This window comes from Neomonachus schauinslandi, chromosome 13, assembly GCF_002201575.2.
Source record: "Neomonachus schauinslandi chromosome 13, ASM220157v2, whole genome shotgun sequence".
Taxonomy (NCBI): Eukaryota; Metazoa; Chordata; class Mammalia; order Carnivora; family Phocidae; genus Neomonachus; species Neomonachus schauinslandi.
The window spans coordinates 79,841,577-79,865,600 of record NC_058415.1 but is presented as its reverse complement, the minus strand read 5'-3'; the positions used below and the strand labels follow the sequence as shown (position 1 = coordinate 79,865,600).

Below are 24,024 nucleotides of genomic sequence, written 5' to 3'. Positions count from 1 at the left end.
CCCCCCCCCCCCCCCCACCGATGCGGGACTCCATCCTGGGACTCCAGGATCATGACCTGAGCCGAAGGCAGTCACTTAACCAACTGAGCCACCCAGGCGCCCCACTACCCCTGATTTCTTATACACAGCTCACTGTTGTCTCTCCACCACGACATCTGTCAAAATCCTGGATGATTTCAGTATCTGTAGATGATCTCAATGGTTTGGCCTTTCAGTTTCTTGACCTCTCTTCCAATAAACCTTCCTCCTTGCTCCCACCAATCTTTATTTGTTTTATTTGCCCTATTTCTTGATTGTCTATGGCCCCAAAGATAGGTATATTAATTTTTTTGAGATAAATGCATAATCCTTTTCTAGGGGTTGCTGCAGAGTGATACTTAATTTAAAAAATTTTAACAGTGTTATTTCAGAATGTCAGGCAATTTGTCAGAACAAACAGCACATCACTGAAATCCTTTAAAAACCTGGACTCAAAGGAAGTCTTTAGAAGGAAGGTTCAGGAGCTCTAAATCCAGCTGTAAACACTGCATTTCTCGCTTCCAGAAAGGAAGTTAAATTGACACAAGACCAGAACAGAAATGGGAAGTTGCAGGACTGTGTACTTTGGCAAGAACATATGGGTAAACTATGAGGAAACACCTCTGTGTTCTGCTCTGCTATAAATTATATATGAGTTAAGGAAAAAGGAAATTGTAGGCAAGTAGTGTATGTGTAGTAGAAAGGAAGTGGAATCTGAAATTAGTGACTTTGGTTCTATTCTTGGTTTAGCCACTTACTAACTGTATGACCTTCATTAAGATATCTGACCTCTCTGAGCCTCAGTGTTTTCATATGTAAAATAATATATGTGACATGAAGGATTTTTGTGAGACTTAAATTGTGTGTGTGTGTGTGTCCACTTACATTGTGACTGGCACATAGATTCAGCTCAATAACTGCCTAGAGGATGAATCTATTTTTTTTAAAACATGAGGAATAGAATTGGTAACTCACCAAAGAGGAGGATTAAATCCACCTGCGTTGTGCATGAGGAAGGATTGGGGTATTTGTTTTTGTTGATAGGCTAAAGAAGAAATTGTTCACTCTAACAGGAAAAAATTTTAAATTATTTTCCTCCATTTTCACAAACATCTTAAACCTCTTTTTTTTTTTTAAAGATTTTATTTATTTATTTGACAGAGAGAGACACAGCGAGAGAGGGAACACAAGCAGGGGGAGTGGGAGAGGGAGAAGTAGGCTTCCCGCAGAGCAGGGAGCCCGATGCGGGGCTTGATCCCAGGACCCCGGGATCATGACCTGAGCCGAAGGCAGATGCTTAATGACTGAGACACCCAGGCGCCCCAACATATTAAACCTCTTAAAACTGGACAATCTATATTTTCTTTCTTTCTTTTTTTTTTTTTTTAAGAGGGAGGGAGAGAGGGAGAGAATGAGTGGGGAGGGGCAGAGGGAGAGGACGAGAGAGAATCTTAAATAGGCTCCACACCCAGCTCAGAGCCTGACACAGGGCTTGATCTCACGAACTGAGATTATGACCTGAGCCGAAATCAAGAGCCACCCAGGCGCCCCGACAATCAATATTTAATAATAATAATAGTTAAAGTTAATCGAACATATGCTAGGCACTATCCTAAACCCTTTGCATGTAGCAGTTGATTTAATCCCTACAGCAGCCGTATCAGCTAGGCACTCTTATTATATTCTCATTGGTGCAGGAAAAAAAATTGGAAGTTAGGTAAACTGCCTAACTCATGAGGTAATAACCAGTAAGTAAAAGTGTTGGGATTGAAACATTTGCAACTTGGAACTAGAGTTTGGGGTATATTAGATTATATATTATATAATTACATAAGTTGTATATTAGATTATAGAATTGGTGACTCACAAAGAGGAGCAAAAATTTTGGAGTAAAACAATATTGCTTTTGCTCTTGTCTGGAAGCCTATAATCTATGCTAGACTAAAGGGCACAAAACTACTAGAAGCTAATACAAAACAGTTTATATATATATGCTAAATTTCTAAGTCAAATAGTTTAGAGTGGGAAAAGAATAAACTGAAGTAATAAGGAAAAAGGCTTTCCAGAGGAGGTGGGAACTGAGATGAGCCTTTTAAGTTATGATTTAGGAAGGCAGAGGGCTGAGAAGAAGACCTTATCAGGAGGAAAAAAACATGCAAATTCAAGTGAATTTCCTAAGATTATACAATGAGATGAGAAATCTGATCTCCTAACACCTACTCAAAATTATTTTCTGTTTCCACCTCCCTATTCTCTTTTTAAAAATAAATAGAAGTAGAATAATGGACTCAATTCTATCCTGATTCTCTTGTACATCTAATGCCCATGGAACAAACAGCTGGCTTTTAAAAAATTCATCTCCCTGTTCTTTATGCCCCTATATTTTCAGTGGGAGTTGCCCTAGTGAGGGTAGAACTTGGCTATGGGAGCCAGATGTGGGTTGAGCAACGTCTTTATGTGCAAACACAAAGTCCTTTATGTACTGACAGATGGCCACCCCCTCACAGCACCATTGGTGTTCCAACCTGTTTAATTGGGAAGAGTTGGTCTATGATATCTTAACTTTTCAGTTTTTCTTTTGCAATGCATTTCTAATGTTTTCCTGATTTATATTTGGACATATGTTTAATAAGTGAATGGAGAAATCAGATAACATTTTATCTCAAAAATCAGCTTGCCTAGTGAGAGCCTGAATCTCTTACTATAGCCCTTAAAATATTGTCAGGGCTGGCTTTATATGTAGGCAATTATATACCGATTTGAGATTTTTTAATGCATTCATAGTAGGTTAGTATGCAAGGTGCATCATTATAGACTGTCTCTGTAAGATAACAAAGAAGTTCTCTAGTGGTGTAATATCCTTTTACATAAAATCTGTGGTTGCTGCTGTACAGTAGGTGTATTTTGAAATATTTATTATTTTGCATTTTAATTATGGGAATATGCCCCAGGACAGAGGGCAAAATTTTACTCATGAGGTCAACTTATAATGAAATAAATGTGAAATAGAAAGATGGCAAACCTCTGAGGCTCACGTTCACATGGGGTTCAGAAAATCATCGCTTGTGTCATATTTGAGAGTAACAGCTGCTTGTGTAAACTCTTCTTTATTACTTTGCATATAATTCTGGGAGATCAAGAAAAAGTTATTTGATAACTAGAAACAATTAACAATTGAGGAAAGCTGTGTCATTTTATTCACTCATTTCATTTAATAAAGGCATTGCATTTGCCAACTCTGTGTCCAAAGACATTATCCCTGTGCTCACGGCACTTACTCTCAGTGGAAAGATAGAAACGCAAACAAAACATGAGTATTCATAAAGGGCACAGGAGATTCAGGGAAGTCTTAAGAGACAAAGTTTCATTTAAATTGAGACCTGAAAGATGAGTGGAAATTTATATGAAATAGCAAGTCATCTTTAGTAGAGTGCAAGTGGCTCATTATTTCTCAAAGGTAAGAACACTTGTTAACGATGGAGAGGAAGGGTTGAAGGAGAGTGGGAAATGATGAGATGAGGCTTTTGTCTATCTGTTTGCTGTTGTATCTCCAACACCTACAACAGTGCCTGGCATAAAGTATATTCAGTAAATACTTGATGAATGAATAGAATGAATGGATGAAGAATAAACAGGGCCAGACCATAAAGGGCCTAATTTTATCCATTGAAGGGATGAAAAAAATTTTATCCATTGAAAAATACTGAAAAAGGAGTGATATTGGATTTGCTCTTAAGAAAAATCACTCTGATATTATGCAGCCATCAAAAGGAACGAGATCTTGCCATTTGCAACGACGTGGATGGAACTGGAGGGTATTATGTTGAGTGAAATAAGTCAATCAGAGAAAGACAAGTATCATATGATCTCACTGATATGAGGAATTCTTAATCTCAGGAAACAAACTGAGGGTTGCTGGAGTGGGGGTTGGGGTGGGAGGGATGGGGTGACTGGTGATAGACACTGGGGAGGGTATGTGCTCTGGTAAGCGCTGTGAATTGTGCAAGACTGTTGAATCTCAGATCTGTACCTCTGAAACAAATAACGCAATATATGTTAAGAAAAAAAAAAAAAGAAGAAGAAGAAGAAGGTAGCGGGAGGGGAAGAATGAAGCGGGGGAAATCGGAGGGGTAGACGAACCATGAGAGACGATGGACTCTGAAAAACAAACTGAGGGTTCTAGAGGGGAGGGGGGTGGGAGGATGGGTTAGCCTGGTGGTGGGTACTGAGGAGGGCACGTTCTGCATGGAGCACTGGGTGTTATGCACAAACAATGAATCATGGAACACTTCATCTAAAACTAATGATGTAATGTATGGGGATTAACATAAGAATAAAAAAAAAAAATTTAAAAAAAAAAAAAAAAAAAAAAGAAAAATCACTCTGTCAGAAGTCTGGTGGGTGAAGAGAATGAGCTCAGGGAAGGAGGCCAGTGAAACTGGACACTGGCATTGGCGTTGGCAATGGTGCAAAGGGGGAACCAATACAAGAGGTATTTGGAGAATAAAATGTACAGGGCTAGGTGGTTGTTGGTATGTATGGAGTACGGGGGAGAGAGAGAGAGAGATGACTTCCATGTTTCTTCCTGGTTTGGGCACATGAGTGAGGAGATACTCCATTAACTAGATAAAGAATACAGGCAGATAAGCAAGCTGGAAGGAGATGATGATGTTAGGGTTCAAACATGTTCATTTTGAAGTGATTGTAAGATATTCAGATAGAGATGTCTGATAGATAGTTGCATACACATTGTGTACCAAACTCAAGAAATCTTCTAGCATATTCTTTTGCTATTCCTTGGGAAAATAAAACAGAGCCTTATAGTTTTAATTTTATTTAAAAATAATTTTATTCTATACCCCAGTTATCATTCTTGCAATGGTACCAATATCTAGTTTAAATTATCTTTTTTTTTAATTCACTTTTATGTTTTTTCCTTGAAGGTATAATTTTAAAAGGTAGCTGTCTTAGTCAAAAGCAGGTAATTGATCTCAGCCTTTATCCTATCATGATTAATTTGTTTCAGTAAATGTTCGTACGGTGCCAATGGTTTATGTGTTAGAAGATATTTTAAGCACATTACACCAAGTATCATGTTAAGTTCATGGTAAAAGAAAGTAGACTAAAATTTGAATGTTAATAAATGGCCAGAGAGGGGCTCATTCAGAAAAAGGCATCAAGTGCATTGAATTTAAGTGTAAATAGTGTATGTCTATTACAGTTTAGATGGCTCTGTGTGTTTTTCAGTACATTTCTATTTTAAACCCTCCATTCAATACAGGGCATGCTCTGCCTTCCTGGTCTTCTAATTATTAACTAGATAACAGCTGTAGTCAAATGGATGAAAAAAAACAACACATCTTTCTTCCAGCTATTGGTGACCTTTGAGAACATGAACATAACATGTCACAGTGAGTTGATACAGTTGCTGTTGATCAAACATAGTACTTTCCCTAACCCATGTTGCAGACTCTTCTACTTATTTATTTTATTAAGCCACTTTTGGACCAGCTTGAGATTTTTAAAAGAAATATTTTAAAGTTAAAATTTTGTTACTGATAATGTTAAAAGCTCATTTATTTTGCTTCTGCTGAGAGACTCCCCCCAAATATGTAGGTATATATATGCTAATAATACAAATAATCAAGTTCATACAAATTGCAGTATTTGGTATCAAGGTGTTTATTTATTTAGCAAATTATGTGCAGGATACTTTAATAGACCTTGTGGGGAATTAAAGATTAATAAGACAATGGGCCTTATTCCAAAGGAGCTTCCAGTCTAGTAAGGGCACTAAAAAAAGTATGTAAATAATTATAATATGAAGTAAAAATTGGCCGACATCATAAACTATAAGGATAAACTGTTAAGGAGATTAAGAATCTGGGAGATCTCACTTATAGCTGAAAAAATCAGAGATGATTTCATTGAAGAGATAGCTTTTGACCTCAGTTTTGAAGATAGGAAAGGATTAGGCTTACAGAAGTGGACAAGGTGGGAAAGGATGTTAGAGAACAGGAAAGAGCAAGATTAATGTCTCAGAGATGTGCTTACACAGGATGTAAGGTAGAAGAGAAGTGGGGGCAGAGGGAGATAAATCTGGCAAGTCCTGCTGGGGTCAGGTCACAGAGGGCCTCAAGGGCCAGACAAACGATTTGGCTTTTATTCCTGAAGCAATCTTTAAGCAGAAGAAAGATCAGCACTGTGTCCTAGCAGTAGTAGAATGGATGGATATAAGTAGGGGGAAATTAGAGGCAGAATGAAAACTAGTGAGGGCCAAAATTCGGATAATAATTAGTGAGAACAGAGAGAATGTTAAGAGTGGACAATAGTGAAAATGGTGATATGCTCCATAATATCAGGGTTCCTGTGCGTAATTCTCTACTAAGTTTGTGATTTTTGCACTATCACATACACACAAATCTAAAGGTAGTTTGTATTTCTAAGTTGAATTTAAGGAATTGCTCAGTCGCAGGGTTCCTTCTCAGGCCCATACTCTCTCCCTTTGTTGCCGGCCGGGAGGCCTGAATCTGCTCTCCTACGTGCTTCAGTAGCTGCTACCACCCACCACATTGCATGGCATTTTGATCTCCCCCCTCACCCCCTACCGAGCCTTGCTGCTGAGCGTCAAGCAGGGTCCCCACACCCATGTTCTTTCTGTGTTGCTAAAAATAAATCCAAGGGCCCTTTACCTTTTGAGAGTTTAAAAAATTATTAATCTTTGTAGAGATGCCTGTGGGGGTAGTGAATATAATAGATACGGGGAAGTTGAATGGTTATATAAATGGCAGACTTTTCCACAAACAGGGTTCAGATATAGGCCTACCTCTTTTATTTTTTTTCCAATTAATTACTCTGACACTCATATGCCTCAGTGGCAACCCATTTTCCTTTTGAGGCAACCCATTCTCCAACAATTAATTACTCATTTTCCAGTAACTCTAGGAGTCAGTCCTCTGACGCTGAGTATCAAGGGAACGTGGTTCTGAACCGTTCACGGCCGTTGCTGGTTCTCACCGGTGTGGCACTGCCAGGTCGAACAGCCTGACAGGTGATGCTGGCTCACTACTGTAATGATGCTGTCACTGGTCCAGATCCTTGAAGAGGCAGTGGCAGGTCTTTGAGGGAGGATGAACCCACTCCTCAGTGCCAAGTTCTTTCAAGGATGCTCTGCATTAAGGCTCCAAAGTTCCAGATCTTAACAATCGGCCCTTTTGGTTTGTACATGCAGCCATATCCCCGTGTGCAAGTCAGCTCCAAGCATTACAGTTGAGGACATTTTGTAGAATCTTTCACCTAACAAACCCCAAATCTCCCTCCGTCCCCAGTAAAATTCTTGCTAAACCTTTTCTCAGGACAGCAGGGCCTATTCACTCTGCACTTACACAACTAAGAGAAGCCCAAACAAGTGATTCTTCACCCAGTCGGGAGAATCGGGAGAATCGGCTTCAGGATTATTTTCTCCCCCTGCCCAAATGGCCAAACAATTGCAAACTTCTCTTGCTAAAGAAGAAAGAGACCACAATTTAATCTCTAGTTAAGCATCTCTTGGATAGGACATTTTACTACACTTAAAGAGTGTAAAAATCTTATAAACACATTGTGTTTTCTGTTCTAAAATTTGACTTCTTTCTCCGATGAAAATACCACACAGGTTGGCAAATAATATTAACATTATTACTACCACCACCAACCTCAGAAAGAACAGCATTAACATTTATTGAATGTTTGCTCTGTGCCAGGCCAAGTGCTTTATATGTACTACCTTGTTAAGGATAAAATAACAACTGACTGAAGTGGTATTAGTCTCATTGTACAGATGAAGAAACTGAGACTTGAGTTATTTGCTCCCAAACAGACAACTAGTAAATGGCAGAAATAGGCTCAAACCAATACCCATCTGATTATTCTGCCTTCATTTTATCAATTGAGTGTTTATTAATTATTTGATTAAGTGTTTATTGAGTGGCTGAACCTCTGCTTGTTTTCTAAATAAGCCTGGTAACCAGCCTAAGTTTAGCAACCATACAGACAGATTCCTAGCATGAAAACTTATCGTTTGAGTGATCAAGATAACATCATCAGTAATAAGTCATGTGGGTAGTATCATGTACCCCCTAATACAATGCAGTGAATGAGAAGGGCATGTTACCTCTGAGATAGTCTTCGCTAAAATTCATAATCTCAGTCTAATTATGACAAGACATTAGTCAAACCCAAACTGAGGAACATTTTACAAAATAACTAACCAGTAGTCTTCAAAAACTTCAAGGTTATAAAAGACAAGGAAAGACAAAGAAACTGTCAGATTGGAGGAAGCTAAGGAGACATGACCAGTAAACAAACGTAAGGTGATATCTTAGATTGGTTCCTGGAACAGAAAAAGGACGTTAATGTAAAAATTAGGGAAATCTGAGAAAGTCATAGTGTAGTTAGTAGTATTATAGAAATGTTAATTTTTCAGTTTTGATGAATATACCATGGTTATATAAGAAGTTAACATTAGGGGAAGTTGGGTGAATAGTATACAAGAACTCTCTGTACAATCTTAACACTTTTCTTTAAATCTAATATTATTTAGAAATAAAAAGGTAATAGAATTGTTATTTAGAGCAGTCAGTCAAGGGAATATGGATAGTATTACTGTCTTATGATGAAGGCGTATTTGGTCCTAGTGATAATTCTTAGCGTTAGGTCCAGAAGAGGAATCAGAGTAAGGAAATTAACTTTGCTGGCATGAAGATCTGCCACTTTAGATGTATGAAATTGTGGTTAGAATATACAATCTGGGACGCCTGGGTGGCTCAGTCGTTAAGCGTCTGCCTTTGGCTCAGGTCATGATCCCGGGGTCCTGGGATCGAGCCCTGCATCGGGCTCCCTGCTCAGTGGGAAGCCTGCTTTTCCCTCTCCTGCTCCCCCTGCTTGTGTTCCCTCTCTTGCTGTGTGTCTCTTTCTGTCAAATAAATAAATAAAATCTTAAAAAAAAAGAATATACAATCATATTCATAGCCTGTTTTAGTGTTTTAAATATATTTTTTTCTATAAAGTTTTAAAAGAAGACTTAGTTAGTAGACTTAGGCTGAAATAGAAGGACACTTGTTCCCACAGAGAAGGCTTTGTCTTCCCCCGTGTCCCCTGAAAGAAAATTAAATCAGCATGACTTGTTCCATCTCAGATGGTTTTTTTATAGCAAGAAATATGTTTCCTAGAGGGTAGAGAGAAATATGGGACTATTCATCTTTTTTCTCCTTGGATTTGATTTCCACTCAAAATATCTAAATTTGTCAATTCCAGAGAGAGATCTTGACTTGAAGTTTCTCTAGATTTCCTATAAAAAGGATGTAAGTGCTTTAACCATGATGATTTTTTTTTAAAGATTTTATTTATTTATTTGAGAGAGAGAGAGAACGAGAGACAGAGAGCATGAGAGGGAGGAGGGTCAGAGGGAGAAGCAGACTCCCTGCTGAGCAGGGAGCCCGATGCGGGACTCGATCCCGAGACTCCAGGATCATGACCTGAGCCGAAGGCAGTCGCTTAACCAACTGAGCCACCCAGGTGCCCTAACCATGATGATTTTAACAGTTGAAGTATATAGGGCTAGTTTAAAAAATTATCAATTCCATGATTATGGTTCTTTATATGTTAAATAAATTCTCTGGTGTGATATATTCCATGTGTTTCAACAGTTTGGGTATTTCAGGCTTGCTCCTGTGTTTATAAATTCAGTAGATTTCCAGGTAATGTTAATAACTAATATCTCAACTAGTATTCTTTTCTCCTGTACATTTTCTCATTTGATTCTAACAACAACCCTGTAGGTAAGGTAAGGATGAAGTAGGTAAGGATGATTTTTCACCAAATTACTAATGAGAAGTAATAATTGAAAGGTTGGAGCCCAAGCTTGGATATCTATTAAATATCAGAGCAAGAACAGTCAACTCAAGCTCTTCTGACAACTTATCTCATGTTCTTTCTGTTACCTTAAACTCCCATGGGTTCTGGGTTAGTATATGCTCCTATGCTCAAGGTCAGAAGTTCTTAACCTACGAGGGGGGAAACGCATGAAATGTAATGGCGGATATGTATTTTTCTATGGAGAAGGTCTATAAGATTAAATAGATTCTCAAAGAGATCTGGGATGTCATTAAATTTAAATTTGATTCTAAATACTATACAGGAAGGACATAGACATTCTTGTCACACTGCCAAAAGCATAATGAAAACATGGCTTATTTTGTCAATAACAGAATCCCTTCCTTCTCTTCTGCCAATTCCTAACACCACATACACTATGACCATTTCCTTAATTAAGTTTTACTTTTGCTGATCCTGAATTGATTATTTAAAGAGTTCTATGGTTGAAGACAATGTCCAGTAAAAGATATTATAGATATTTGAAAGAAAAGTTTTTACAGGAAAATATATTAGTTTTTTTAACTAAACTGTTTACCTAAGGAAGCTGCATAATCCAGGAGAGGCAGCAGGAGAAACAGAAGGAAATTAACATTTGATGAATACTGTTAAACCTCTATTCTTTTTAAAAAAAATTTTATTGTTATGTTAATCCCCATACATTACATCATTAGTTTTTGATGTAGTGTTCCATGATTCATTGTTTGTGCATAACACCCAGTGCTCCATGCAGAATGTGCCCTCTTTAATACCCATCACCAGGCTAACCCATCCTCCCATCCCCCTCCCCTGTAGGACCCCCAGTTTGTTTTTCAGAGTCCATCGTCTCTCATGGTTCGTCTCCCCCTCCTATTCCCCGCCTTCGTTCTTCCCCTCCTGCTTCCTTCTTTTTTTTTTCCTTAACATATATTGCATTATTTGTTTCAGAGGTACAGATCTGGGATTCAACAGTCTTGCACAATTTACAGTGCTCACCATAGCACATACCCTCCCCAGTGTCTATCACCCAGCCACCCCATCCCTCCCACCCCCCCCACTCCAGCAACCCTCATAAACCTCTATTCTTGATGCTTTACACATATAACCTCGCTGACTTCTCAGAACAACTTAACTGTCTTGCTCTTAGAGGCTGAGTTACTTAGCAATATGGCATAATTAATAAATGGCAGAGCTTAGATTTGAGCCCAGGTCTGTCTGACTCCAAGGCTCTCCCCACTGTACCCTAAAATAGAATGGGCAAGATTAGATATGGCAGTGTGAGTCTCAATGTAAGTGTAGGTCTAGGTATGTGTGAGCATGATTCATCAACCTAAGGAGTGGCCCATGGAGACATAAATCTAGAAGTCAGATCTGGGCTACAATGAAATTAAATACTGTATAGAAGAAGTCAACATAAAGTATTGAGAGCATCCATAGAGAATCATTTGAAAGGCAGGAATTAGTACATTATAAATATCAAAGTTGAGTCCACTTGACTTGTTGGGGCTTAAAATGGCAGACATTTGACATATGGGAGATCTGAAAGCAAGTGTTGTAAACCTAGTCATTGGGGTGGGAAGTGGTGAGGCAGGGCCACTGGGATCAGGAGCCAGGCATCAGGAAACTAGGGACAATAGTTGTCATTTAGCCATTGAGAATATAGGGGACTAAGGTCAAAGGAACCAGTAGTGAATGAGACTTAATGACAGTTAACTGAGGTTGACCGCCTTAAGTATCCTCTTCTTAGGTCAGAATTGATACCAAATTAAGGGTTAAGTACTAAGTGCAGAGATGGAAATCAAGCAGCTTTACCAGTCAGGGCTTGGAATATGAAAAGCAGAGTGAAGCAAGTATTGTGATATTTTTCCAGTTAATCTAGTACAGTGGTTCTTCAGGTATGGTCCCCAGATCAATATCAGCATAACCTGGGAATTGGTTAGAAATGCATATTCTTGGGCCCAACACCAGACCTATTCAATCAGAAATTCTGAGATAGGGCCTAGCCACCAGAACCGATATGCCCCCCAAAATATAAGGTCAACTTATATGCAGAAGAAAACCAGAAGTAATAACAAGTAAGCTTATTTGAGGCATTCCAGTCTCTGTTGTTTGTTTATATGAGGATTATATAAGTTGAAGAGGTTTTTTTTAGTAGGGTCATAATAGAAAATTGGGGTTAAGCAAAACAGACTTTTCTTTGTGGGCTAGTAAATTATTTTTTTCCTTTCTGCTCTTCTTTGTCCTTTAAAAAACAAATGCAAGGGATCAATGTCTTACAATGTTGACTGGCCCATCATGGGCCAGTCAGTCATTAAATGTCTCATTTTGCTCACCTAGAATAAATAATCTGTTTCTAAGATTCTAAGAAGTTTATTTAAGTATAACATAAAATATTAAATGCGCTAAATTGAAGACAAATATTGTACCCAGAAGGCATCATGAATTAATGAAGGAAGCATACATAGATTTTGGAGCCAGATTACACAATCATTAAATGAAAAATTTGAGCATCTGTCATGTGCCAGGCACTGTGCTAGGCCCTGGGAATATAGCAGTGGAAACAAACAAACAAACAAACAAACAGATAAAACCCCCTGATTTCATAGAGCTGACATTCTAGATGGAGATAATAAAAAATAAAATAAAATAAAATATATATTAACTAGTAAGAGATATTATAATTTTAGATGGTGTGGCTGGCTGAGGGCTTATTGAGAATATGACATTTGAATAAATAACAAAAAGTGCCATGTGGGATCCCCTGGGTAAAGGGTATTGCTGACAGAAAGGACAGCGAATGCAGGGTCTCTGATGCAGAAACATGCACAGCACATCTGAACAACAGTAAGGTGAGTGTGGCTGAAGTGATGTAAGTGGGGAGAAAGGATTAGGGAAGTGCTAGGTAAGAGCAAAATATATATACAGATACTGAGAATACTGTTCTTACAACATACCTGTATTTTTCAAAAATTTTATATGAAAAACTTAGGGGGGGTGGAATAAAGCTGTAGTAATTAAGACAGTTTGGTTTGGTTCAGGGATAGACAAATAAATAGAACAAAAACAAAAACCCAGAAACAACCCATGTGTAGAAAGATATTTGACATATGGTTGAGGAGGTACTAAAGCTCAACAATACTAGTGACATAGTAGCAGTACTTACACAGTGTTTACTATGTGTCAGACACTGTTCTGCATGCTTCACACATATTAACTTAATTAATCCTCACAACACACCTATGAGAGAGAGATTATTTTCTCCATTTTACAAGTGAGGAAACTGAAGCAGGAAGTTGAAGTAATTTACTTATGGTCATATGGCCAGTAAATGATGAAGCCAGGATTTGAATCCAGGTAATCGAGCGCCAGTGTTCACACCTTAACTACTTTGTTAAACTGTAAAACTTATACGAAGAGTGGAAAGACAAGCTTCAAACTGAGAGAAGATAATTGTAGCACATTATACTGACAAGGGATTGATTATTCCAGGAATAAAGGTTAAAAATACTTGGGGAAAAAATGTGTAACTTTGTATGGTGACAGATGGTAATTAAATTTATTGTGGTGATGGTTTTGCAATGTAAGTAAATATCAAATCATTATTTATACACCTGAAACTAATATAATATGTCAACTATCCTTTCATAAAAAAGAATACTTGGGCAGACTCTTCATAGAAGAGGAAACTCAAATGGCCAATAAACTTGAAAACATATTCCATCTCATTAACAATCTGGAGAATGTAATTAAAAATGACAGTGTGATATCACTTTGAGCTGCCAGATTGGCAAAATTTTTAAAGCTGATGATATCAAGTGTTGGTGAGGATACAGAGCAATGAGACCATGATTCTGTTGCTAATAGTGGTGTAAATTGTTACTACCCCTTCAGAAAACAGTTAGTGTGTTGATCTTGAACAAAGTGTTACCTAGCAATTTCATTCCTTGGTATATACCCTAGAGAAAAGCATGCTCACATGTACCAGAAGATGTATATAGGTATTATCTAAATACCTAATGAAAACAACTGAAATGGCTAGAAGAATGAATAAAATAGGGTTATATTCATATGGTGAAATATAATACAGCAGAGAAAAATGAATGACTGCAGCTATACAGGATTCTTTTTTTTTTTTTAATTTTATTTATTTATTCATGAGAGAGAGAGAGAGAGGCAGAGGGAGAAGCAGGCTCCCAAGGAGCAGGGAGCCCGATGTGGGACTCGATCCCAGGACCCTGGGATCATGACCTGAGCCAAAGGCAGATGCTTAACTGACTGAGCCACCCACGCACCCTGACTACAGCTATACAAATGTACATTGATAAATCTCAAAAACATAATACTATATTGAGCAAAAAAAGTAAATGAAAGTATATATGATTTTTATTAATATAAAGTTTAAAAGCAGGCAAAACTATATTATATATTATTTAGTAATCCATATAGAAATGGTGAAACTCATAAAGAGCTGAACTGATGAAAACTTAGTTGCTTCTGGGGTGAGAGAAGGGGATGTGGTTGCCACAGAAGGAGCTTCAAATGTCTTGCCTAGTGGATATTGTTGAGTTTCTTCTTCTTCTTTAAATTTTCTTGTCTTTAAATTTATCTATCTATGAATGAATGATATGTTTCACAATTGAAAAATGAGGATTAAAAAAGCTTTGCAAGGTTATATCAATAAAGCTATTGGGGTGGGGAGCTTTGCAAGGGAACTGGCTAGAATAGAGGCATTTGCAAAACTGTGCTAGCTGCTGGTAGGAAACTAGAGCTCCCAAGTCATAGAATTATATTGAGATAGATCAGAAGCAATGTCTCATTTCCTTGGCAATCACTTTAAAATCCCATTCATCAGAGGAGTTATTTAAACAACTGACAATTGAGCCAGGAGAAGACTAACATAAAAAACTTATAGAAGTGTTGCAGGTCTATTAAGATGAGCACATTAAATCCTTCTGTCTTGCTTTCATTAAGTACACAGAGGTAATCTATAACATAGAGGATAGAGAAAAAAAGCAGATATTAGTTGGCAGAAGACCTGGGTTCTAATTCTGATTGCCCTCTGGGTGTGTGACCTTGAAAATTGAGTCAGTTCATGTCATGGAAGCTCTATTGTTTGGTGATGTTAGTATCCCCAATTTGACCAGATAGAGAGCTACTAATATTTGGAAGGTACTCAAATATATAGTTTTAACTAGTTTTCACAATTGTTTGAAACAAGGATTATTGTTATTTTTTCAGATGTGAAAAGTTAATTTGTTCAACAATTGAACAGCTAGAAAGTGGCAAAGCCGAGACTTATGAATGTCATAGAATTGTAAGAACGAAAGTAACTAATGCATATAAAAATATTGTACTATGTACTTTATTTATAATCCCGTAGTAGGAACTCAGTAGTAAATGTTAATATTGCCTCCTGACTACTTCATTCCCTACAGGGTTTAGAACTCAAAAGCTTAGGACTTGGGTATAAAGGACTTGGGCCTTAGCACTGTCAGTATCAACATTTTGAGGTAAACAGGTTTTTGTTTGCTCATTTGGAAACTAAGCCACCACTTCTGCTGTCATTTCTGAGAAAATGAGTTCTAAATTCTAGGCACTACAAGTTAAGTCAATTTTTGGAACACAGCATGTACACAGATCAGGTATTAATAATTACCCTTTCAGGTTAGTATCCCAAATATATAAAGAATGTATAAAACTCAACACCCAAAAACCAAATAATCCAATTAAAAAATGGGCAGAAGACATGAATAGACATTTTTCCAAAGAAGACATAGAGATGGCCAGCAGACACATGAAAAGATGCTCAACATCACTCCTCATCAGGGAAATATAAATGAAAACTACAATAAGATATCACCTCACACCAGTCAGAATGGCTAAAATCAACAACACAAGAAACAGCAGGTGTTGGCAAGGATGTAGAGAAAGGGGCACCCTCTTGCACTGTTGGTGGGAGTGCAAACTGGTGCAGCCACTCCAGAAAACAGGATGGAATTCCCTCAAAAAGTTGAAAATAGAACTACTCTACAACCCAGTAATTGCTTAGGTATTTACCCAAAGAATACAAAAGTAACTAATTCAAAGGGATGCCTGCACCCCAATGTTAGTTTTTTTGTTTATTTATTTATTTATTTAAAGATGGACATGCTAGAGCCTCAGCAAGGCTTAACTTTATTTTATTTTTTTAAATATTTATCTGTTTGACAGAGTGAGGGAGCAAAAGCAGAGGGAACAGCAGAGGGAGAGGGAGAAGCAGGCTCCCCACTGAGCAGGGAGCCCAATGTGGGGCTTGATCCAGGACCGTGGGATCATGACCTGAGCTGAAGGCAGACGCTCAACCATCTGAACCATCCAGGCGCCCCTGCCCTGATGTTTATAGCAGCATTATCTACAATAGCCAAATTATGAAAAGAGCCCAAGTGTCCATTGATTGATTAATGGATAAAGGAGATGTGGTGTGTATGTATGTGTGTGTGTATTGATTGACTAATGGATAAAGGAGATGTGGTGTGTATGTATATGTGTGTGTATACACACACATATACACACACACACACACATGCAGTGGAATATTATTCAGCCATCAAAAAGAATGAACTCTTGCCATTCGCAACAACATAGATGGAGCTAGAGAGTATTATGCTAAGTGAAATAAGTCAATCAGAGAAAGACAAATACCATATGATTTCATTCATATGTGAAATTTAAGAAACAAAACAAATGAGCAAAGGGAAAAGAGAGAGAGAGAGAAGCAAACCAAGAAACAGACTCTTAACTATAGAGAACAAACTGATGGTTACCAGAGGGGAGGTGGGGGGAAGGGTGAAACAGGTGATGGGTATTAAGAAGTACACTTGTGATGAGCACTGGGTGTTGTACGGAAGTGTCGAATCACTAAATTCTTCACCTGAAACTAATATTACACTGTATGTTAACTAACTGGAATTTAAATTAAAAAAAAATTTTTTTTTTTTTTTAATTACCCTTTCATTAAGCAAACCTTTTACAATGGTTACAAAAGAATACAATGTTAACATATTTGAGGAGCATCTTCTTTTAAAGAAGATGCTATTGGGACATGCTTTTTCTTTTTTCTCTTTTCAAAATGACTTTTAAAATGCAGAAATCTCTCAAATAATGGAGTAATTGTGTGGGTTTGAGTATTCTTATGGCCGTATTTATTCCATTAAAAAATTGAAGGAAACAAGAAATAATTTTCCTAGTTGAATTAAGTTAAGCCTCCCCAAGTTATGGCTCTGGAAATATGACACTTTTTATATTTTTGCCATTAAGTTTTATTTCTGACTTTTCAAATAAGCTTTTAAATTTGATTTTGGTAAGATCAGCTACCAGAAAATATTTTTGCGCTTAGGCAATACCCTTTTTGAGTATTAAGAATTTCTGTCTGAATATGGATTTCCTCTAAGAATATTTTAGACTATTTGCCCGCAAAAATACAAGGAATGTTTAGTATAATAGCCCAATGTTTTCAACAATAAAGCTATCTTTTTTTTTCTCCTCCAGCAAAGGAGCTTTGCTCATTGCATAATGGTCTTTTCCATGACTGTAGAAAGACAGAGGAATGCTAAATGCAGATGGTCTTTTGCCAAAATTTCCAATTACTGAGTTTCTTTCATAACCAAAAAGAGAAACTATTTTTACTACCTTTACAAAACCATGACACAAATATGAAGTTAAAAAAAAAGAATTGCTAATAACTTTTCATTTTCTTTGTTTTCCCATGTAAAGACTTTTTTTCTAGCTAGAACAACTTTTTCCAGCTTCCTTTTAATATTATTTTTAATATATTGAGAAAGCTTATAATCAGCAATTTTCTGTTAATTTCATACTGTTTTAACTAGTGCTTTAATTTCTTTCTACACTAAATTGTTTTTATTATTTTTTTAAAGATTTTTATTTATTGATTTGAGAGAGAGAGAGACAGTGAGCGAGAGAGCACAAGCAGGGGGAATGGCAGAGGGAGAAGGAAAAGCAAGCTCCCTGCCGACGACACAGGACTCAATCCCTGGACCCTGAGATCATGACCTGAGCCAAAGGCAGAGCTTAACTGACCGAGCCACCCAGGTGTCCCTGCACTAAATTGTTGTTAGCTATTAAAGACAAGATAGAAGAAAAAAATTGATACCTCTAATTATCCATTTTTTCCGTTTCTTGTTCTTTCCATGTCAGAGTGCCAACATGTAAACTGTGTGAGGAAGAAGAAAGGAGGAAAAGCAAGGCTTCTGAATAACCATAAATAAATTAATTTCCCCTAATTAAAACTGTATCTTTTTAGTTGTTCTATGATTTCTTAAGTTCTGATTGATAACATGATATCTAAAGATATGCCATGCACATGTCATTTATATCTTATAACTCTTAGGAAGAAAATAGACAATGTTTTTGATAACACAAAACATGCTAGGGCATTTGACAACTTAGAAAAAAATTAAATAAATTAGCTAGTTTGTACAAAAACACATCAGGTCTCACTGATTTAGGTCCCACGTTATGTAGGCTTTGCAGATCCTTTCCCTTCTCAATTTTATTATTTTTAAAAATTTTTTTTAAAGATTTTAGTCATTCATTTGAGAGAGAGTGAGTGCACACATGAGTGGGGGGAGGGGGCCAAGGGAGAGGGGGAGGGACAAGCAGATCCCCCCCTCCCCCGCCACTAAGCATGGAGCCCAACACAGGGCTCAATCCCAGACTCCGAGAGGACTCCGAGATCAGGACCCCAGCCGAAGTCAGATGCTTAACCGACTGAGTCACCCAGGTGTCCCTCCCTTCTCAATTTTAGAATTCCCCCCCCCCAAACCATTTCTACCAGGTTTTCATAATATGCTCTCTTTTCCTAGCCACCTTTTTGCTCCAAACTAGAAATTACCCCCATAAATTCTTGCAATTTCTCTAGGTTTGTTAACAGAATTTTAAAAGTAAATAACAGCCTTGTCTGCCTTTGCCTGTTAGAGTCCAGCCCATTTTCTTTATAATTCTCAGAAAAAATTCAAGATCTAGGATTACTGTCATCATCTTCATAATTCTTTTATTCTTGGGTATTGATTACATGCCAGATGCTATGCTGAGTACCCTGGGTATGTAATCTTTAATTTTCACAGTAATCCTACAAAGTTTGGTATAATTGTCTTCATTTTACAAATGAGAATGCTGAGTCTAAGATTGAATAAGCACTTGGTCCCAGCTAGTTACTAGCAGACCTGGAATATGAACCAAGCTCTCTGTCTCCTTAGGCTATGAATTTTCCATAGACCCTGATACCTTCCTTCCTGTGTTCCACCCTTCCCACCCTAGTCAATGCTGTTATAAAATAATGGAAATTCTGGAGATTCTCCATCTACTCATCTAAAAAGATCAGAACCTTTAAAAAGACATTTTGTTTAGTACTTGTATGACATAAATATGTACCATATCTTGAAATGTGATACAGCATTGAATTCCCTTTTGAAAAATTAATGACTTCATGTCAGAAAATATATTATTCATGTTTTAAGAGATAGTTTTTTAAAAGTTTTATTTATTTAAGTAATCGCTACACCCAATGTGGGGCTTGAACTCACGACCCTGAGATCAAGAGTTGCATGCTCTTCTGACTGAGCCAGCCAAGTACCCCTTAAGAGATCATTTTTTAAGTGTTCAAACCTTATAATAGTGGTTCACACTTAGGAGTGTGATAAATTCTATAACTAAGCCCCTGACACCTTAAGAAAATCTGAGAATCCTATTTGGGATAATTTAAGAAATGTATACTATATACTTCATTATGCTTAGTATGGCTTAGTTGCACAATACTTATGCTTCCTTTATAAATAACTCTATATTCTTCTTTCTGATATAATTCTCCTAGTAACTAACTCATGTCTATAAAAAGTGACACCAGATGAGCAAATTCTATATTAGCTTATCTTAGTTGATCTCAGTAGTATAGATTTCTGACTTCTGTTCAAAATCTAGTTTTGTACCCTTATTTTCCAGATATGAAGCTATGAGTCTTTGGTTCTTTCATTTCAAACCTATGGATAAGCATTAAGTGGTCTGTTAACAGGACTTTTTTTTTTCTGTCTTTGATTTCATTGCATTTATATCATTGACCTTTGCTTCAAAAAGCATTCAACAATCTTTAACAGAGGGAGACCATGAAAAGGGGTGTTGTAAAGGCTTTATTCTGTAAAATAAGTCACACAGGGAGAGCTTGATATTTGCTGAGTGATTTAATTCTTACACATGCCCAAGTTGGCGATGGGCCACGTGTAACATGGAGAGCACTGTTAGTGCGGCCTCACAGCAAACTTCACCACTCTTTGCTGTATTTAAAAAAAAAAGACGGGGAGAGAAAGCACCTCCTTCCCTGCTGTTTTAAAATCTGCCCAGGAAAAGTGAAGCATGCTATCTAGACTAGTCAATCACTTTATCAGGATTCATAAAGCCACTTGTGGGGTTTTTATTTTTACATCAGCAACTAAGGAACGTATTCTCCAGGGAGAAAGATGCCTGCTTAAATCAGTCTTTTGAGTATGCAGAGCAGAATTATGAAGGGAAAGTCCACTTCCAGGAATAGCAACTACTTTGAGAACACTGACTATATTATGATTATGAGATATTATGAAGTGATTAGGTATTCCAAGATAATATCCTTTTCTTGTAGGTTGGTGAGTTTGGCAAACACTGTCATTAAAAGTAACTATTTTTCTGTTTACCGAATAATCTGCCAATAGAGAAATGAGGAGCAAGCATATTTTGATTAACATTTTAAAAGCCTTAGAAATTGGCTAATAAAATGTTAGCAATTCTTGGGAAGGCAATTATATCCTTTATAATTTTCTGACAGTTCAGTGAGACTTAGGTTGACTAGTTCCCTCTTGTTCAGTAATAACATATTCCTGAATTTCATATTTGATGAATACAGATTTACTTTGCTAGATTTTTAAGTACCTTGGGATATTCTTGTGTAAGACTACATGAGCTTATGTGTATTGGGCTTTTTCGTTTTATTTTATTTATTTATTTTTTTGTGAAGTTACTTAAGAGACATGCTTGGTAATGTACATTTCTGTTGCATGTTTAAAATCAAGGCTCATCTTCACTATGATCAGTACAAATTTTAACTAAGCATCAAAATATTTGGGCTTGCATCTCTGGGAACCTTGGACGTGGCTAGGCTGCAGTTTCTCTTCAAGCAGTGAGAACTCTTAGCTTTTGTTAAGGAAGACCTGAGATTTACTGGCAGTAAGAAAAGAGACCACTTTTCTTAGGTGGAGTTTATTCTGGGCAAGGCAGAAACAGCTCACTGGGGCGAGAACCTAAATAAATGGTGAATTGTGGTTCTTGGAATCTACCGAATGAAGCTTGATACCGAAGTAGGTATCAAGTTATTTGGCATGCAAATTTCTTGTGCAAATTTAGATTCAGATTTAGGGAGTGGTAGGTGCCATGGTATAGTAGGAAAAATCTGGCTTTGTATAAATCAGCCTGACTTACTAGGTGTGGACAATAACTTTAACCTCTCTGATTTCCTTCAATAGTAAAACGAGGATTAGGACTTCACTTAGTAGGATTATTTTGAGGATTAGAGAGCATATGCATATTTACTGACATAGGCCCTCAGTAAGTGGTGTTTCATTACTGTCTTCAGCATCAACAACAGCAACACTGCTGCTTTCAGATGGCTCTGTTTTACGTTTTCTGCAGAACTGCTTGTTAGTCAAGCAACTGCGTACCCTACTATACTAGACAGCTTCAAGATAGGAATACAGAGGTCTATGGGTGGCTGCTCAGGATACAAGACTTTGAAATATGTAAAGTATATATTATTTACAGAAGCCTGCCTTCCTTTCCCTTCTGGACTGATTTTGTTTGAGTTAAGCCCTAAAAATATTCCATGTTGAACTGTTTTTCTACTTTTCCACTCCTTTTTGGCATAGCCTGGGATAGTGCAGAGAACTGTAAGGGGGAGAGAGAAGTAAACGTTGACTCTAGCTGCTGAAATAGTTTTTAGGGATGGAGGATATAGACCTCATTATTTAGCCCAGGGGATGCTGATGAAAAAGAGAGGCATATCTCAAAAAATAAAATAAAATAAAATCCTTAGGTTGGTATACTACAAAAATACACATGGTTGAAAGTTGCTTTACTTCTGTTCTGCAGAGTTCAACTGAAAATTCCAGTAACTCTCAAATTTGGAACTTCTGTTTTTATTGTAGAAATTGGAATACGGGAATTAGAAGGGGATTACTTTAACTGATATGTGTAGAAGCTGTGTAAGTATTAATAATGAGCTTGGGTTCTTGAACTAAAATTATCAGTTCCATGGGGGCTCATTATTAGGAGCTGAATCTCTAAAAAATATTATATTGAAAAGCAGTTTTACCTTAAATTGTCTCCCATCCAATATGACTGGTGCCGTGATATGCTCAGGTGAAGTCTAAAAATTTCAGGTTCAGAATAAGCATATAAAGAAGAGTCACATTGTTAAATAAAATATTTTTCTTCCTTTCTTTGTTTTTAAAGATTTTATTTTATTATTTTTTAAAGATTTTATTTATCAGAGAGAGAGACGGAACACAAGCAGGGCGAGTGGGAGAGGGAGAAGCAGGCCTCCCGCGGAGCAGGGAGCCCGATGCGGGGCTCGATCCCAGGACCCTGGGATCATGACCTGAGCTGAAGGCAGACGCTTAATGACTGAGCCACCCAGGTGCCCCTAAAGATTTTATTTTTAAGTAATCTCTATACCCAACATGGGCTCGAACCTACAACCCCAAGATCAGAGACACACGCTCTACTGACTGAGCCAGCCAGGCACCCCTCTTTTTCTTACTTTAGATTTTAGACTTCTTTTTGGGTTGACAATCTAGAGTTTTATATGGATTTAATCCAGAAAGCAATAGAGGTCCCCCTTATAGTCATATTTACTTAATTGTGAATTCCAGTTTAATTACCAGAAATATGATTTTAATACAGCCTGGACCTAAAGTAGAAAATTATATCATTTCCAGCATCTAAGTGGATATTAACTGACACATTGATTAAGATCTTGGTCTTCATATTCTTCAGCCAGAAGCTAGGTTGGATGAAGACTAGGTGGAGTTTCTTCTCTTCTCCATATTGGGCAGGGTGGATGCTGATGAAACTGTGGAATGATCCAGGAATGAGATGTAGCAGTGGTACCAGTTCTGTGCCCCACTGCTTAGTAAACAGAGATTTCTAAGCACTGGGGACTTATGTTCTCCATGGCTCCATTATCAATTATTTTAAACTACCTAAGTGCAGAAGATTAAATTGTCACAAATGATTAGTGTTCGTATGTCAATTGAATGTTTGTAGTCATGAAGTTGTTCAACTTACAATGCAAAAAAAAAAATCACAATGATTCTAGTAATTAGAATCTAGTTGAGACTATTTCTACATTAAGATCATCTATGATGGGATGTTAGGCAACAAAACTTTCAAACTCATTTACTTTTGTTCATTGTCTTTGCTTTTATTTGCAGTTCTGGGAAATGCCAGTGCAAAGTGGGTGTCACCAGCTCTACATGTGATCAATGCCAAGATGGATATTATGACTTTAGTAAGAGTGGCTGCTTGCCCTGCCAATGTAATAATCGGTCTGCCAGTTGTGATGCCCTCACAGGTACGTGCTTTCCTTAACTTTGTCATGTAATTAGTCTTTTGTTCTTTTCACAAATTTCAAAAATCATCTTGGTTGGAGAACTATGGAAGCAAAGAAGACTATATGAACTAAAATTCCAGAAAGGGTAGAACTCTTCCTAAGTAAGTGGATGATCGTCAACCATTTTATTTCCAGGGGACATTTGCTGATTCTGGTCATAGCCTAAGGAGCAGATTTAGCCCAAGCAAAGGAATTCTTCTTGAGGAGAGAGATACAAGAAGAGTTTTTGGCAGTTGTTTGGGACTTGTATGATGGATTGGAAGCTAGAAGAGCTCTAAACACAAAGCCAGTTTTCTCACAGGACATTAGCTGATTGTGCAAGAGAGGAGAGGCTGGCCAATAGGTATAAAGAAGTCTCTCAGTCTTGTGGTGCTTGGGAGACAAAATCCCTTTCGAAAGGGGCTCTGCTACCATATACTACCATCTCT

The 24,024-nt window shown here is 37.4% G+C and overlaps 1 protein-coding gene across 2 annotated transcripts in view; it reads left to right on the top strand.

Moving 5' to 3' along the window:
* The window catches only part of MEGF9 (multiple EGF like domains 9), an 85,199-nt gene that overhangs the window by 46,608 nt on the left and 14,567 nt on the right, over positions 1-24,024 (top strand). For both annotated transcript variants that reach the window (XM_021691148.2, XM_021691147.2), the window contains exon 3: positions 23,418-23,557. In XM_021691148.2, the coding sequence (XP_021546823.1) occupies positions 23,418-23,557 (140 nt within the window). The remainder of the gene's footprint in view (positions 1-23,417; positions 23,558-24,024) is intronic.